Here is a 17019-nt window from a genome sequence, read left to right as displayed (position 1 = left end):
GCTTGGCATTACCTACTTTCCATGACAGAGAAATGCTGAAATCCAAACTGGGCATTAGAGCTGCAAGTGGAAGCAGGTCTGGGATCTTTGTTTTAGGTAACAAAAACGTTTCTTATGGACATCGACTCTGTGATAGAAGCTTGTTGTTTGCATATACAGTACATCCAAACCACTAAAATAAGTGTTCTTAGAAAACAAATATTTTATCTATTAAAATCCTTTTCTTGCCGTCATTTTTTTTTTTTGTAGTGAATTTTGCTGGAGAGAGAAATGGATCACACTCCACGCCAGGAGATTCGGGGAGTCAGGTATGAGACTGTGATCAGTGATTCGATTTATTCAATAAACTCTCCCTTAGTACTATTACTGCAATGCAAACAGGCTGCATAAACATTAATATATATGGGCTTATTTTTTTATTAATATTTTTCTTTTTTTTAAACACCCAACTGCAAGCAAAAACTTTCATCTAACTATCCTGCCAGGTGTTTATTTCCTTTCTCCCTTGCAGAACCTTTTTTCCACCTTTTTAGATGTCCAGGGTTTTTGACAGCCAGCGTTATTTGACCTATTTCTTCAGAGCCTAGGCTGACCTGGATCTCCCCCTCAGCCTGTGACTAGAGAAGTAGCACAGTGATGAGCTCATCACTTTGTCACTCTGTACACTCCTACCAGCATGCTTCTTGTCAGCACATGAACTGATTGGCTACTTGTGCTGCTTCTTCCTTTCCCACTCTGACAACTGGTAAATTTCAGATACTTACACTGATCACATTTAAAAAATGCTTTTATTTAAAGATGGATTTATTACAACAGAGCTGTTTTTATTTGTGTTTCTTATATCTAGAGCTCAGCTCTAAAGAGGCTATCACTTTTCCCTGAACAGGCAAATGACAGGTTCACTTTATGGCGGCATATACTTTCAGCTTATGGTTTTGACTCCTGAGCATTTCTTCCTAGACATTAGGTCTGAAAGGCTGTACTAAAGGTGCTTTTCCACTGCATGGAACTTATAGGTTCGGCTTGCTTTTGCGCTTTTCCACTGCATGGTACCGCATGGAACGGTGCGGTACGGCAGCGCTTTTCCACTGCATGGAACCGAACGGTATGGCTCGCTTAAACAGTACCACCTCGGTTGTGGTTCCAAGAGGGCCGTACCGGTACCATATCCCACAATCCTTTGCATGCAGCCTTGACTGTTTGTCACTACTGGCCACTGATTGGTCAGAGAATCGTTGTTATCCCACCCACTTACTATTAGTGGAAAAGCAAACCGTACCGAACCGTTCCAACACCGTACCATGCGGTACCATGCAGTGGAAAACCAAGCAGGGCCGAGTGGAGCCGAGCCAGTACTTGCAGTGGAAAAGTGCCAAAAGTTGAACGACTGAGTACAAACTTCACGTTCACCCTGTTTTGTCAGAAAGCATCAGCCAGTTGGCTGTCATTGTATTGTGTGGTGGCAGAAAGTTTGGTAGTTGATGGAATGTAGCCATTAATGTTCACACGGATGATTTTGTAGCATTTTGCCCCCAAAAAATAAACAAAAATTAAAAAGACCTGACTGGGTTCTTTGATTGTGAAATATAGGAGTCCTGTGTACCATGTGAAGATTTCATCAGCCCTCATGTCACATGTCATTGCTCTCCACAGGTACAGAACACCCCAAACCCCGGAGCCCTCCATATTGTCCAGCCTTGCTTCTCACCAAGTAGATTCCACCCCTCTCCCTCCCATAAATGAGCGCTTGGCATACCTCCGCCCATCCCGTGAGTTGCTGGAGTATTATCGTAAGAAGATCGCAGAGTTTGATGAGGAGCATGAGGAGTTGGCAAAGAAATTGGAGCAATACAAATCTACTTATGAGGAGCAGGTAAGTTTGAGGGTCTGGGGATTTTTATTTTATTTTTCTTTTGTGTGGAATAGATTGGCAGGATGCTGTGCTGAAGGGAACTGTGGCAGCATTTCCTTTAGCAAGACTGTAGCTTTATAACATTGCACCATTTCATTGCCTGGGCTGTTTTTTTACTTTTTTTTTTTGATTGCATAAGTTAGAATAATCTTTAGGTCTAAAATGATTAGTTAAAGTGTTACTAAACCCAGGGCCCTGCATTCGCTATATCTGTTCTCCCACAGTACACATAACATGGAAATGCAATTATTTTAGTAAATACCTCTATAAACTGGTAAATACCTTTTCTCATCAGCAGTATATAGCAGGCTTGTGACTTCTATAAATGTCTGGTTAAAGCTTGTAAGACGAGTTTTCATTCTACTCTGACTATAAGGCTGCAGGACCCCTGACCCTCTGTTTGGACAGTGCTGATTGGTCCTGTGCTGATCACATGCACTCTCCCAAGAAAAAAAGTCTTGAGAAACACACCCCAAACTGAGCATGTGCATAGTGACTCCAAAGACAATGTGTTATCCGAAAATAATTTGGGGACAGTGGAATTAGAGGAGGATCAGAGAAGACAGGATCAAACAGCCTTTTTAGACAATAGAGTATCCCCTTAGGTTCCACAGTGAAAATAATAAGAATGCTTTACTGCATATATAGACTGCTTTTACTGTTGTGGGTTTAGTAACACTTTAAAACCCCCAAACAGTATGTTTTCTGAAAGCAGAAGCCCTGCAGAATAACATTTGTTTTGTGTCACACCATATTAGTGCCATTGTTTATCAAGTAAAAAGTTTTCAGTAAAGAATACACTGAAGTCAACTTTATGGCATACAAATACAATTTATTATGCAATTGTTTGGTAAACAAGATGAGGTTGTGATGAGTAAATGACTCCCAAGCTTTTAAAATTGCATGCGCCCGTGAAATGGAGACAAACTTTGGTAACCAACCTTTTCCATAAGCGATGCTTTAAAAGCTCTTACAAGTTAAGGTAAACAATGTCCTAGAATTAGTGCTTTCCCTCTGATGTGCATGGAATTATGTAACGTGTAGCGTAACCAACATACGTAGGTGTCCCTGAAGTGTGTAATTAAATACGTGTGTGAAAAAATAAATGTGGGCATTGGGATGGTTAAAAAAAAAAAAAAAATTGGTTTATTGCTGTCATAGGGACCAGTAGCCCTCTGTGATGGTATATATACTGTGACTCTCATTATTGAGACTTAAGGGGTTTGTTAGATCCCTGATGTCTCCCCTCCACTCTGTGGTAATGGGGTGCAGAATGATCATCGGTGGAAGCAAACTTGCAGCTGTACATCTACCAGATCGCTTCCATCTGACATCCAGCAGTCGGGTTTTGATATGCATCCATGGCAGTGAACGGGTTAAAGAGGATCTTCACCTTCCCAATTAAATTTTTTTTTTTTCCCCATGCTAACCTTTGGTGGTGTTTTTATGCTGTATTAATATTCTTACATGCCCAAAAGATCCAGCGTTGTCTTCTTGTGCCCTGCTTTCCTACTCCAGGTCCTGTCCCACACCATCATTTTCATTCTTTACATCACTGGGATCTAGCTGTCTCTTCCTGGCTCCCCCAATATTGTGGTGCTATATTTCTGCATTTGAGCAAGCTCTTCCTTTTATGTTTACATGGATTTCAGTGTTAATTTCATCATCGAAAAAATTTTATTCAAAATTTTTGTCAGCACCCTTTTTACAGTGATGAAAACGAATCGAAACTTGCATCACATTTTCGTCCACTGATGAAAACTTAATAAAAACAGAATTGATTTTCATCAAATGAAATGAAAAAGTGAGGCAGGGATGCTTACCGTCATGAACTTCCAGTTTCCACGGAGCTTTGCCTGCTTCCGCTCTCAGCAAGCAAGCAACTGTGCACCCAGGATTACAGGCCTCTGAGTCCCCAGATGACTGTCCACAGCAGCACTGTGCATTACAGGCCTCCCTACGTGAGTCCCACTCTCAAATCCTACCGTCCAGAGCAGAGAACACTGAGAGTGTGTACATTACAATTACAGTAAAATTAGGGGGGAGACCAGCGCTATGGATTATTCACAGAGACTTTATTTTGCAAAGTAGGAAGCAGCCACCAACCAACCCCTAAGGATTAGGGGTCAAGTGTTATAAAGAAAGGAAGAGTAGTTGGAATCGGCGCTACCTATTAGATATATAGTAAAAACAGTGATGTGTCCAGACCATAGGGTATCACTTAAAAATATGTGCAAAGTAAAGTGCTAGTGCAAAGGTGTATATAATCAAAGAATAAAACCGTGCGGGTAAAAATATATATGGCTGGATAGTTTAAAAAAACACCACAAAGTGCTGGTGAAAGTATTTAATGTGAAGTGACAGAATATAATAATAATATATAACCAATAATTGATGATTAAAATTGTTGGATAAAAATAGCTCCGAAACAACTGTGCTTAGAAAATAGGTGAAAGTGGTTGTGGTGAACTTCAAGTGCTTGTGTTCCAACTTTCCACTAGAGGTCGCACTCTACTGGAGCGCTCCAGTAGACTTCCAATGACGAAACGCGTAGGGCAGTGCCTTGCGTCAACGTCACTTCCGGTCTGCAGTCTGCCGTGGTTGGAACGCGGAAGCTCCCCAGCGCTGCAATTTACACTCTGAGTCGATCAGCTACTGCTTCACCATGGGATCGGCCTATCCGTAAGGATTTTCAGGAGCCAGATCTGGGAGTTTGTCATCAACCCCCTGTGGATATCCTTACAGCCACTATTGGTACCTTTGCTGAAGGGTGAGTGCGACCTCTAGTGGAAAGTTGGAACACAAGCACCTGAAGTTCACCACAACCACTTTCACCTATTTTCTAAGCACAGTTGTTTCGGAGCTATTTTTATCCAACAATTTTAATCATCAATTATTGGCTATATATTATTATTATATTCTGTCACTTCACATTAAATACTTTCACCAGCACTTTGTGGTGTTTTTTTAAACTATCCAGCCATATATATTTTTACCCGCACGGTTTTATTCTTTGATTATATACACCTTTGCATTGGCACTTTACTTTGCACATATTTTTAAGTGATACCCTATGGTCTGTTCACATCACTGTTTTTACTATATATCTAATAGGTAGCGCCGATTTCAACTACTCTTCCTTTCTTTATTACAATTACAGGCCTCCCCTCAGACCACTGTCCGTGCACAGCACTGTGTGTGCATTACAGGCCTCCTGTGACCACTGGCATCCAGAGCACAGTGCATTACAGGCCTTCCCTCAGACCACCATCCACAGCACTGTGTAGCATTACAGGCCTCTCATACCACCATCCACAACACTGTGTAGCATTACAGGCCTCTCAGACCACCGTCCAGAGCACTGTGTGCATTACAAGCCTCCTCAGACCAACGTCCAGAGTACAGCGTGCATTGCATTACAGCCCTCCTCTTCAGACTGTCCATGTCCAGAGCACTGTGTGCATTACAGGCCTCCGCAGACCACCGTCCAGGGCACTTTGTAGCATTACAGGCCTCCTCAGAGTGGCTAAATCTGTACCTGTGAGTTTGTTCAAACCTTAACCACTTAAGGACCAGGCCTATTTTTGACACTTGTTGTTTTCAAGTTAAAATAAGTATTTTTTGCTTGAAAATTACTTAGAACCTCCAAACATTATATATTTTTAGCAGAGACCCTATAGAATAAAATGGAGATCGTTGCAATACTTTGTCACACCGTATTTGTGCAGCGGTGTTACAAACACAATTTAAAAAAAAAAAATACACTTTTTTTGAATTAAAAAATAAGCAAGCATTAAAGTTAGCCCAATTTTTTTCTATAATGTGAAAGATAATGTTACGCCAAGTAAATCGATAACCAGCATTTCATGCTTCAAAATTGCGCACGCTCGTGGAATGGCGACAAACGTTGGTACCAAAAAAAAATCTCCATAGACAATGCTTTAAAATTTTCTACAGGTTACCAGTTTAGAGCTAGAGGAAGTCTAGGGCTAGAATTATTGCTCTCGCTCTAGTGATCGCGGCGATACCTCACATGTGTGGTTTGAACACTGTTTACATGTGTGAGTGCGACTTGCGTATGTGTGCGCTTCTGTGCACGAGTTCAGAAGGACGGGGTGCTTTAAATTTATTTTAGGCTCCGTTCACATGCAGGCGTTTTTGGGCGTTTTTGGAGCGTTTTTCTGCTCACTGATCAGCTCTCAAAACGCCCAACAAGACAAATCCCATTCATTGCAATGACCCCTGTTCACATCTGAGCATTTTGACGCCCTAAGGAAAACGCCCAACTCTCAAAAAAGTACTTGAGCTTCTTTTTGGGCAGATCACAGGCGTTTTGTCCCATAGACCTCAATGTAAAGTGATATTTGGCGTTTCACAGGCGTTTTACAAGCGTTTAGTTGCTCCTGATCAGCTCAAACAGCACAGCTCTCCACCCAGCTCTCCACCCAGCTCTCCACCCCCTTGGCATGCCTCTGCTGTGAGCACATTTTCCTGAAACATGGAGAACAGCAGTTAGGCAGTTTAGGTGACCAGACCCTGCCATACCAAGGTGACCGTAGCCTGCTGCCATACCAGGGTGACCGTAATGTAGTTTAGGTGAACTGACTCTGCTATGCCAGGGTGACCGAACTCAAGGTGACTGTGAACTGACTCTACTATGCCAGGGTGACCAAACTCTTCAATGCCAAGGTGACCGTAACGAAGTTTAGGTGAACTGACTCTGCTATGCCAGGCTGACCAAACTCTTCCATGCCAAGGTGACCGTAACTAAGTTTAGGTGAACTGACTCTGCTATGCCAGGCTGACCAAACTCTTCCATGCCAAGGTGACCGTAATGAAGTTTAGGTGAACTGACTCTGCTATGCCAGGGTGATCAAACTCTTCCATGCCAAGGTGACCGTAATGTAGTTTAGGGTAAATTGACTCTGCTATGCCAAGGTGACCGTAATGTAGATATATATATGGAATCAAAAAACACCATTTTGAAGCCCTAAAACCCAATAAATGCCCCTAAAAAGTGCCTAGGGTTCTGGATCATGCCCCAGGGACTATGAATCAGGCAAAAAAAAGTTCTTAAAAATTGTCGTTTTTGATAGAGAGCCAATTATTGAAAAAAATAAAAAAAAGATTTCTTTGGATTTAGTTTTAATTTTAGTGTCTGGGGGGACTAAAAAGTGTACCTGTGAAGTTTCAGCTCTGTAGCATGTCCAGAACCAGAAAAAAAAAAGATCATGCAGAAGAGGAGGTCCCTGGGAGGTCCAATGCAGAGGAGGAGGTCCCTGGGAGGTTCCTTTGCAAATGTTGTAAAAAAAACACTCTGCTTTTCCATTGGTCACCAAAAACACCTGCCCAAAAAAACGCCTGTAAAAACGCTTGCAAAAACTCCTGAAAAACGATAAACAAACTCCTGAAAAACGCCAACGCCTACATGTGAACGGAGCCTTATTTTTTTTTCTTCTTCTTCTTTATTTTACCTTTTTTTTGTTTGTTTTTTTTTTTACACTGTCCCTTTAAAAAAAAATAAAAATCTATGTTTTGATCACTTTTATTCCTATTACTATGAATGTACACATCCCTTGTAATAGAAAAAAGCAGGACAGGTCCTCTCTAATGTAAGATCTGGGGTCAAAAAGACCTCAGATCTCACATCTACCCTTAAAAGCAAAAAAAAAAAAAAAAAGGCCCTTTTAAGGCTGATGGGAGGAAGCGACATATGATGTTGCTCCGGTCCTCCAAGGCCATAGTCGAGTTGGGGCCATCTTGCCCTCACTCGACTTCCTGCCTGGGATGTGGATGGATCGGTTGGTTTTCTCCACCACCGACTGCTCCGGTAAGCGGGAAAAACCGCTGGGAAGCAGTGGGAGGGGGGGGGGGCACTTCTCCTGCTGTCCACAAAAGTGATTCCGCGGCGAATCGGACGAAGAGGACCGCCGGCCGAGTAAGAAAATACTGGGGTTATGTCAGCTACGGTATTTAACGTCAAAGTACCGATGTAAAACTGCGGCAGGCGGTCCGAAAGTGGTTAATAACATCAATAATAACATGAGTATATAATGACTTTGGAAATTCATTAGCAATGCCTAAATAATGCATTACAATTTAACTAAACACATTTGATTTTACTTCACTAAAATTACTTTATTAAACTAAAATGTACTGGAGATTTTAGTCGACTAAAACAATTTCAGGTGACTACAATGGGGCTAAAACTGAAATGGCTTTTTAGTCAAAAGACTAGAACTAAAACTAAATCAAAATTCGATACCAAAATTAACACTGCATAGATGGAACGTAATGCCTCCTGGAATATCTGACATTTGTGTCCCAGGAGTCGGTATGGGGCAGAACGAAAAGTCCTTGCCAAGGCAACATTAAAATTTAAAACCAGGCAACTTTAAAATAAGAATACCTTATTCTGTAACTTCGTTTTTTTTTCTTCACAATAATCAATTACATGACTGTATTTGGCACAAACCAATCACCTGCAAGAAACGTAAAACTGAATTTGCAGACAATCCTGACTCCCTTTTTCAGCTCCTTTTTAGTTCCTTTTCAGGATTTCCTTTAGACCCCTTTCACACTTGTGCGACTTGTCCTGCGACTTGGGACTGCAAAGTCGCATGACAAGTCCTACCCCATGATTTCCAATGAGTACTGCTCACATCTGTGACTTCAAAGTAGTCCCTGCACTACTTTGCAATTTGAGGTCCATAGACATTGGTTCAAGTCCAGTAAAAATTAGGATAAAATCGTGCGACTTTTGGGTCGCAGAAGTGTGAAAGGGGCTTTAAGTGGGCAGAGGAGGCTATACAAGAGAAAAATGGCATATACTCCCACAAATGCAGGCAAAGCCTACAAACTCCACTCTGTTTAAACCTAGGATCCCAGCATTCTACAGCAATGGTTGTAATTATTGGGTCACCATACAGTACGTTCTCTGCTTATTTAATTTTTTGTTCTAAATAGTAACTTGAATTGCGTTAAGTGTGGGAGCTCCCAGGTGAAATAAAGAAGTTGTTGATGTTTTCTGTTCTAGCACAAGCTGCAATGGGAGATGCGTCAGCGGGAGGAGGAAATTGCGGAGCTGCAAAAGGCTCTCAGTGATTTGCAAGTCTATCTATTTCAAGAGCGTGAGCATGTACTGAGACTGTACGCAGAGAATGACCGGCTAAAAATCAGGTGGGCATGATGTATTTTGTGTTACTTACAAGATAAGGAAAAACTAACTTGGCTTTGAGCAGTTTACACCATTGTATCATCGTATTTTCTCATTAACTTCGCACTGCATGCTCCTTCTTTTTTGTTATCAGATGAACTATGTAAGGGCATTGTGGCATTCAAGGCTTCCATCAAGTTGTTTGGATGCAGGTGCTTGTTACCAGAATGTACTTCTCTTAGCTTCTGGGTCTTTCCGTGCATAAGTCTGGTCATTGGCTCATGCTTCCTGTTCTAAAAGTTTTATTTGGTTATCCTGGTTGTTTTTACGGAGCATGCACACCAGGATGTCCCAAGCATGCTGTTTGTACAAAATAAAAAGACCTGTATGAGGCAGTCTGTCTCGAGCATTAACAAAGGAGTTTTGTTTTGTTTGAGTCCCCTTTGTAACTTAATTTTATTACCTGTTGAACTTCTGTTATTTTTAACTTCCTTTACCAGAACAAACTGAGCAGCAAAAGTGGAAGTTACAGGGATGAGACAAACCATTTAACAGCAACAGGGGTGCTTACAGTGGTCAATTGTTATTAATTTAGTTAATGTTACTAAATCCAGGACCCTGCATTCACTATATCTGGTCTCCTACAGTACACAGAACATAGAAATGCAATTATTTTAGTAAATATAAACTGATAAATACCTTTTTTTTTTTTTTTTATCAGCTGTATATAGCATTTAGAGCAATCTTGTGACTTGTATCAGTGAGTACCGATAGATTGTAGGAGGAGTTTACATTTCTCCCACAATCATCCTATCAGGCTTCAAGACCCTTGGTTCTCTGGACAGTGCTGATTGGTCCTGCGCTGATCACATGTACCCTCCCAAGAAAAAAACTCTAGCAATACACACCAAACTGAGCAGCCTGACTCTATAAAGATGTATAACAAATGAATACTCCTAGGTGATTATTGCTTTTTACCTGATACTGCTGCTATCTTATTGAGAATGTCTCAATCACAAATCTAAAATTGATATTCATTTGGCACTATTTTTGGACACTTTATTCACATTATTTCAAAGGAACTGTTTCAGTGGATTATGAATACTAATGATTGATACGTGCACTTGTGGATATTTCTTTGAAATATTGTAACATCTTTCTGTTACATTTGTTATGTTTTGAATAAGTTTAACACATTCATATTTGGGTATTTATGAAAGCAGCAGAACACTTTTTCACACATTCAGATAAGCAAAAAAATGTGTTTTTTTTTTTTCTTGATCCAATATCAATTTAGTAATAATTTTTCATACACGCAATAGGATTTATGAAGGATTGTAAAAGTATTTATTTGGATACATCGATAGACAGCGCTGTCATTTTTTGCCTATAGCCTGACTCTATAGACTCTGTAAATATTAGGTTATTTTTTGGAGTCTGTGGAAAAAGGAAATGATCAGAAAAGACAGGATTGAACAGCCTTTTTACACAATGCAGAGGATTCACCCCTTAGGTTCCACACTAACTATAACAAGCATGTTTTACTGCATATACAGACTGATTTTATTGTTGTGGGTTTAGTAACGCATAATCATTCACTTGGGGTGGCATCTTTATTGTTTATCATAGTGTTCCATATTTTAACATGCCCCCGTCCACATACCACGTTACCCACCACCACACATTTGTAAGGAAGAGACCATTGTCCTCCCAACTTTGGAGTATGCTGCTTTCTCAGTGCAGGTGTTTGGAAGCTGGCAGTGGGTTATAGGGGGGATGAGGATGACGGGGTAGTGTATCAGTGGGTTGCCAGATGTAATGAGGATGACAGGTGGTGGGGTGTTTGCAAGGTTGCCATGGGGTGCCAGGTGTGATGAGGATGACGGGGTGGGGTGTTAGCAAGGTTGCCAGGTGTGATGAAGATGAGGAGGATGGCAGGGGGTGGGCTGTTAGTGAGGTATCAGTGGGGTGTTAGCAAGGTTGCAGTGGGGTCCCAGGTATGATGAAGCTGAGAATGACAGGGGGTGGGGTGTTAGTAAGGTATAAGTGGGTTGCCAGGTGTGATGAGGATGACAGGGGAGAGAGAAAAAAAAGGAAAGGCACAAAAAGAGAGAAAGAAGGATTACAAATATGAAAAAAAGAAAACCTAACACATTTTTGGCATGACCTGTATTATTTATGAATTGGGATGTTTGTATACGTTTAGAAATATCTATGACCTCAATATGCACATCTGTAGGCTGTAACTGATGATGTTGAGAAGTCAAAAAAGAACACTGCAAAAACGTGCAGTACAGTGATGTTATCTCCTTTGTGGAATCACTGACTCTTAAAATCCACTATAGCCTGTGTCCTCATGCTTTTATGGGAGGCGTATCATCCATCAATCAAGATGTGAAATCCCACCCACTGTTCTTTTTTTAGTTACTGGGCATGAAGGAGGAGGGAGGGACTGGGCTGTCATTTAGGATCTGTATGCACACCCAAATGTGTGATGTTAATACCATGTGACCTGAATAGCTCCGCTAAAACCAGGAAGTGTTCTATCCAGAAATAGAAACCAAACTGAGCATGTGCAGCTGTACTACACTTACTGTGCTTATCTGGACTTGTCCAGAGTGAACTTGCAGGAAGGGGAGGATCTGTGCACACAAGATCACGCAGCCTCTTTACACAATGCAGTGGATTAATCACTCAAGTTACACAGGGAGTATAACGAGCATGCTATTCTGCATCTACAGACAGATTTTACTGTTGTGGGTTTAGTAGCACTTTAAAGCAGAACTAAACCCTCTAATGCTTTACAGCCAAGGATGTTGCCTTATTAGCCTCTGTTTGATCTGCAGTTGCCATGGTGGTTCACATGTGATCAGTTATGACACCAGCAATTTTCTGGATTCACAGTTTGGTTGAAGGCAAGAGTAAATGTGACTGCTATCAATTATGCCATGCATTGAATGTACCTGTTTTGGGAAATGGTTAAATTAATGGGTTTAGTTCTGCTTTAAAACATTTATCCCAAAAGGGAAAAAATGGTTCCTGTAACTGTTAAAAAGGTGTTAGCTGTAGTGAGGCTTTCATTTGTTACTAATTTAACTCTCCAGACAGTGCTGCTAAAAAGGGTATTTCTGCTGCTTCTTCATAAAGAGTAGCTACGTTACTATTCACATCACCAGCTGAAAATAAAGGGGGGGGTAATAAAAGCATAAAATGAATGCAGCCACACTATCTAAATGATTGGTTGGCCTCAATATATCACATTTTTGTTTTTGGGTTTGGAAACGCAATAACCACTTGGCATCATTTAAGAAGTCCTTAAATTGCTGTTCTCAGACACCACAAGTCATGCCCTGAAAATTGTAATGTCCGTTTTGCAGCTGTGAACTAGGAGCACATAGCTGTGTGTGCTTCTAGTTATGTGACCACACTGATAGCCACAGTTCCCAAACCATGAGGAACCAATCAGCATGTTACATTGCTACATAGTTTGTGAAGTTGAAAAAAGACATCAGTCCATCCAGTTCAACCTATGATGTGTGTGTTTGATGTTACCGTACATTGTATACCCTCTTATGTTGTGGTCTTTAAGGTGCCCATCTAATAGTTTTTTGAAGCTATTGATGCTCCCTGCTGATACTACTGCTTGTGGAAGAGAATTCCACATCCTTACTGCTCTGACAGTAAAGAACCCCTTACTTATTCTAAGGTTAAACCGTTTTTCCTCTAGTTTTAGTGAGTGGCCACGTGTCTTCTTGTATTCTCTTTCTCTGAAAAGTTTGTTTCTTATGCTAGGGTCATCACCTGTACAGTATTTGTACATTGATATCATATCCCCCTCAACCGTCTCTTCTCCAGAGGGAATAAGTTCAATGCTTGAAGTCTTTCCTCATAGCTGATGTCCTCCATTCCCCTAATTATTTTTGTTGCCCTTCTCTGGACTCTCTCCAGCTCCAGCACATCCTTCCTGAGGACCGTTGCCTAGAACTGGACGGAATACTCCAGATGTGGCTGGACCAGAGTCTTGTAGAGTGGGAGAATAATCTCTTTATTTCTGGAGTGAATCCCCTTTTTTATACATGCCAGTATTTTGTTGGCTTTGCTTGCAGCGGCTTGGCATTGCATGCCACTGCCAAGCCTGTTGTCCACTAGGACCCCCAGGTCCTTTTCCATGTTAGATTCACCAGAGGTTCCCCCCCCCCCCTAGTGAGTAGCTTGCTTTCGTGTTTCTGACGCCCAAGTACATTGCGTTACATTTTTCAACATTAAAACTCATCTGCCATGTAGTTGCCAACCCTATTATTTTGTTCAGGTCTGCTTGTAAGGTTTCCACATCCTGCATCGAAGATATTGGCATGCTTAGTTTAGTATCATCCGCAAATACAGAGATTGTGCTGGATATCCCCATCCTCTAGGTCGTTTATGAATAAATTAAACAGGATTGGTCCCAGGACAGAACCTTGGGGGATCCCACTTTCCACACCCACCCAATCTGAGTACTCTCCATTTATCACCACCCTCTGGACTCTCCCCTGGAGCCAGTTCTCTATCCAGGTACTCCCCCTATGGTCCATACATATGCACCTTAGTTTGTAGTGTAAGAGTATGTGGGGAACGGTGTCAAATGCCTTTGCAAAGTCCAGATACACCACATCCACAGGCCTTCCTTTGTCTAGATGGCAACTCATTTCATCGAAGAAGGTTAATAGATTGGTCTGGCAAGAACGATTTTTCATGAATCCATGCTGATTACTGCTAATAATACCGTTCTCATTACTAAAGTCTTGTATGTGGTCTCTTAACATCCCCTCTAAAATCTTGCAGACTACTGATGTTAGGCTGACCGGCCTATAGTTACCTGGGATATATCTCGGCCCATTTTTAAATATTGGTACCACGTTGGCTTTTTTCCAATCTGCTGGCACCATCCCCGTCTGTAGACTATCCTTGAACAGCAAGAATAATGGTCTGGCTATCACCTGGCTGAGCTCTTTAAGAACCCTCGGGTGCAAGCCATCTGGTCCCGGCATGGATCCTGATTATGTGATTACCATAACTGCCAGTCATGGTATGACAGTACAGATTGCCTTTTTGAGATATAGATGGAGATATAGTTAGATTCAAATTTTTTTTTTGGCTGGCTGTTGTGGCTGGCTGTTGTCTCCTAGTAAATGAGAAAGTGAGTTGTGTTCACCCAAAAATCTTGCCCTTGCTCAGTTGTTTAAGGGACGTAAACCACACTCTGTTCTGATGCTATCAATTTTAAATTTTTTTTTTTTTTTTAGGCGTTTGTGACCTGCCGTTTTGTTTGCTACAATGATATTTTTGGTATCGGTTGTTGTTCTGGAGTTTTCTAGATTTACTGCTAGTTGAGACGGTAGAGCTGGTTCATAGTGCAGTTCTATAGCCTCAAGTAGAGAAGCAATGTTTCTTGATGTTTAACCAAGAAATACAGGCAGGGCTTATACCCCAGAGATAGCCTGATGTACTCCCAAGTAGGAACTTTTTGTGTTTGGGTTCTAAAAGTTGTTCACTTTTATACTTGAAGATCACCTTTTTTACTTTTAGATGGGTAACTTACCTTCAACCAATATCTTATTTTTTTTAACCATTTCCCACCCAAGGACGTACCCATTCGTCCTTGGGCTTCAGTGGTTATACCGGGATAATGCCTGCACCTACACCTGCACCTACAGACATCATCCCGGTACCATTATTTTCAGCTGGCGATTCTGTAGAAGGCAGAAGTTTTCTGAGTGGCTATATAGCCACTCCATAATTTCTGCAGGTGGCGGAAGGGGAGTCCCACCCCCCTCCCGCTACCGCCTCTCCCGGGCTCTCCGGTCACATTGCGGAGGCCGGGAGCTATGCGGCGATGGCTCCAGAAGCATAGAGAGAAAGTGCCCCAGAACCGAACCAAGAGGGAAGGAAAAAAATGATGAAAGGTAATATACCTTTAAAAAAGAACCCGAAGCTCGAGCATGTGTGTGTCCAATCTCCACCAAAGGCCGCCAATTACTGTGGTCCCAGCGTCACGTCGGTGCATTTGAGAAGTGAGGCATCGCGGGACCGGTAAGAGCCGTGGCAAAACCGCCCCGCAGGCCGTCTGAAATACACTGAGATGGGCAAACAGTCGTCGGCGCAATGGCGCCAAAATGACGTCATGCGTCGCGCAGGTCGTGGCACCGATGCGCAGCAGGACCGCCCACCAGCCCCCCCCCCCACGTCACCAGGCGGGGAGGGAGAAGGAGGACACCCGGTGCGCATCGCAGCTCCCAGAGGAGACAGAGAGCGGTCGGTCAGACCAGCCAGTGCATGTTAAGGTGCAGTATAAAATAAGGTACTGAGATCATAGAATTGCCCAATGTGTACTGTATGTGCATAAATGGTCAAAGTTGTGGATGAGGTATATAAAACCCCCTACTAGTACAGGGGGAATGTGTGACACAGCATGTAGGCTGGAAAATGTAAGCCATCACATGCAGTCAAAATATCATCGTATAAGTGTATGAACCAATCTGCCAAAGAAATGTCTCTCCATCCCGGTTTCAGCATAGCTTAAGGAGGAAGGGTGTGGGACTTTATATGAGGCGCACGGGGGGATTTGTACCGTGCACCTCCATCCCTGTTTCAAATGAAAATAGAGGGGGAGGTTGGGACTTTAGATGAGAGACATTGCAAGGCTGATTGGATCAAAAATAAACACATTTATTGGTACATACAGATATGCCAACACGACAAAATAGTGTATGAATACAAATAAGTTTGAGAGCTGGTAAGTCATCCCCAGATACAAAACAACCAACAAGGCAAAAATTCAAGAAGTAAAAAGTATTACAATATATACCTCATCCACAACTTTGACCATTTATGCACATACAGTACACATTGGGCAATTCTATGATCTCAGTACCTTTATTTTATACTGCACCTTAACATGCACTGGCTGGTCTGACCGACATAACATTATCTTTTACATTGTACAAAAAAATTGGGCTAACTTTACTGTTTTTTTTTTTTTTTGTTTTTTGTTTTTTTTAATTCATGAATGTTTTTTTTCCCCAAAAAATTGCGTTTAAAAAACGGCTAAAAAAAATAATACATATTATGTTTGGGGGTTCTAAGTAATTTTCTAGCAAAAAAAAGTAGACTTTTACATGTAGGAGCGAAGTGTTAGAATAGGCTTGGAAAGGAGGCGGTTAAATGGTCGTCAAGTCTCCTAAATGACATCTGGAATCCCTTAGTTCAAATTTGTAAAATCAGTGGCCGCTATGTTCACACTTGGCTTGGGCCATTTGCAATTCAACTTCCCCTTTGTATATAGGTGAACTTGAGCATTTCAGATGTCTGACCTGTGCCTTCACTAACCTAGCATAGTTTGACAGCAAATAGACTCTTGGGGTCTACCACCTGTAACAAAACACATCCACACCCATTGTCTGCTATAATTTCCATTGCATGGTGGGAATTAATTAGCTCCACTGCCCCTGCAAAGTAAGAAGTGACGTTGGTGCTATATTAATACTTCCGGTGCCTTGGCATAGCTGCTTTCTGTCCTAAAACGGTTATCTCACAGACTTAACGTTAATTTACTCCAAAGCCAGGTATGTTTTAAGGAGAGAAAAAATAATTTACATTTGATATGTGTATGGGTGAAAAGTAGAACTGGGGCTCAGCTTTATTCCCACCCAAACTGTTTTAGCTTAGACACCTACCTAATTATTGTATTCTTTGTTGCAGAGAGCTGGAAGACCGAAAGAAAATCCAACAGCTCCTGGCTCTGGTTGGAACCAGCAGTGGGGAAATCACTTATTTCCACAAAGAGCCCCCAAATAAGGTAGGAGAAAAGAAATAAAGCTGGTTTGCCCTACTTTGCTTTTTTCAGGTATACACTGCACAGACCTGTGTTTTCTAACACCCTTGCATACAAAAGGTAGCCATATTTGTGAGTGGA

General features: G+C 41.7%; 1 protein-coding gene across 1 annotated transcript in view; it reads left to right on the top strand.

The window, feature by feature from the left end:
- The first annotated feature begins 259 nt into the window (after window positions 1-259).
- CCDC77 (coiled-coil domain containing 77) overlaps window positions 260-17019 on the top strand; it is a 68695-nt gene continuing 51935 nt past the window's right edge. Inside the window, exons 1-4 of the mRNA XM_082256644.1 lie at window positions 260-308; window positions 1654-1873; window positions 8949-9091; window positions 16806-16902. Coding sequence (XP_082112770.1) covers window positions 271-308; window positions 1654-1873; window positions 8949-9091; window positions 16806-16902 — 498 coding nt within the window. The 5' untranslated portion in view covers window positions 260-270. The remainder of the gene's footprint in view (window positions 309-1653; window positions 1874-8948; window positions 9092-16805; window positions 16903-17019) is intronic.

The sequence above is a fragment of the Pelophylax lessonae genome, assembly GCF_965119305.1.
Source record: "Pelophylax lessonae genome assembly, chromosome: 4".
Taxonomy (NCBI): domain Eukaryota; kingdom Metazoa; phylum Chordata; class Amphibia; order Anura; family Ranidae; genus Pelophylax; species Pelophylax lessonae.
Note: the sequence above shows the minus strand (reverse complement) of the source record. Positions and strands in the feature narration are given on the sequence as shown.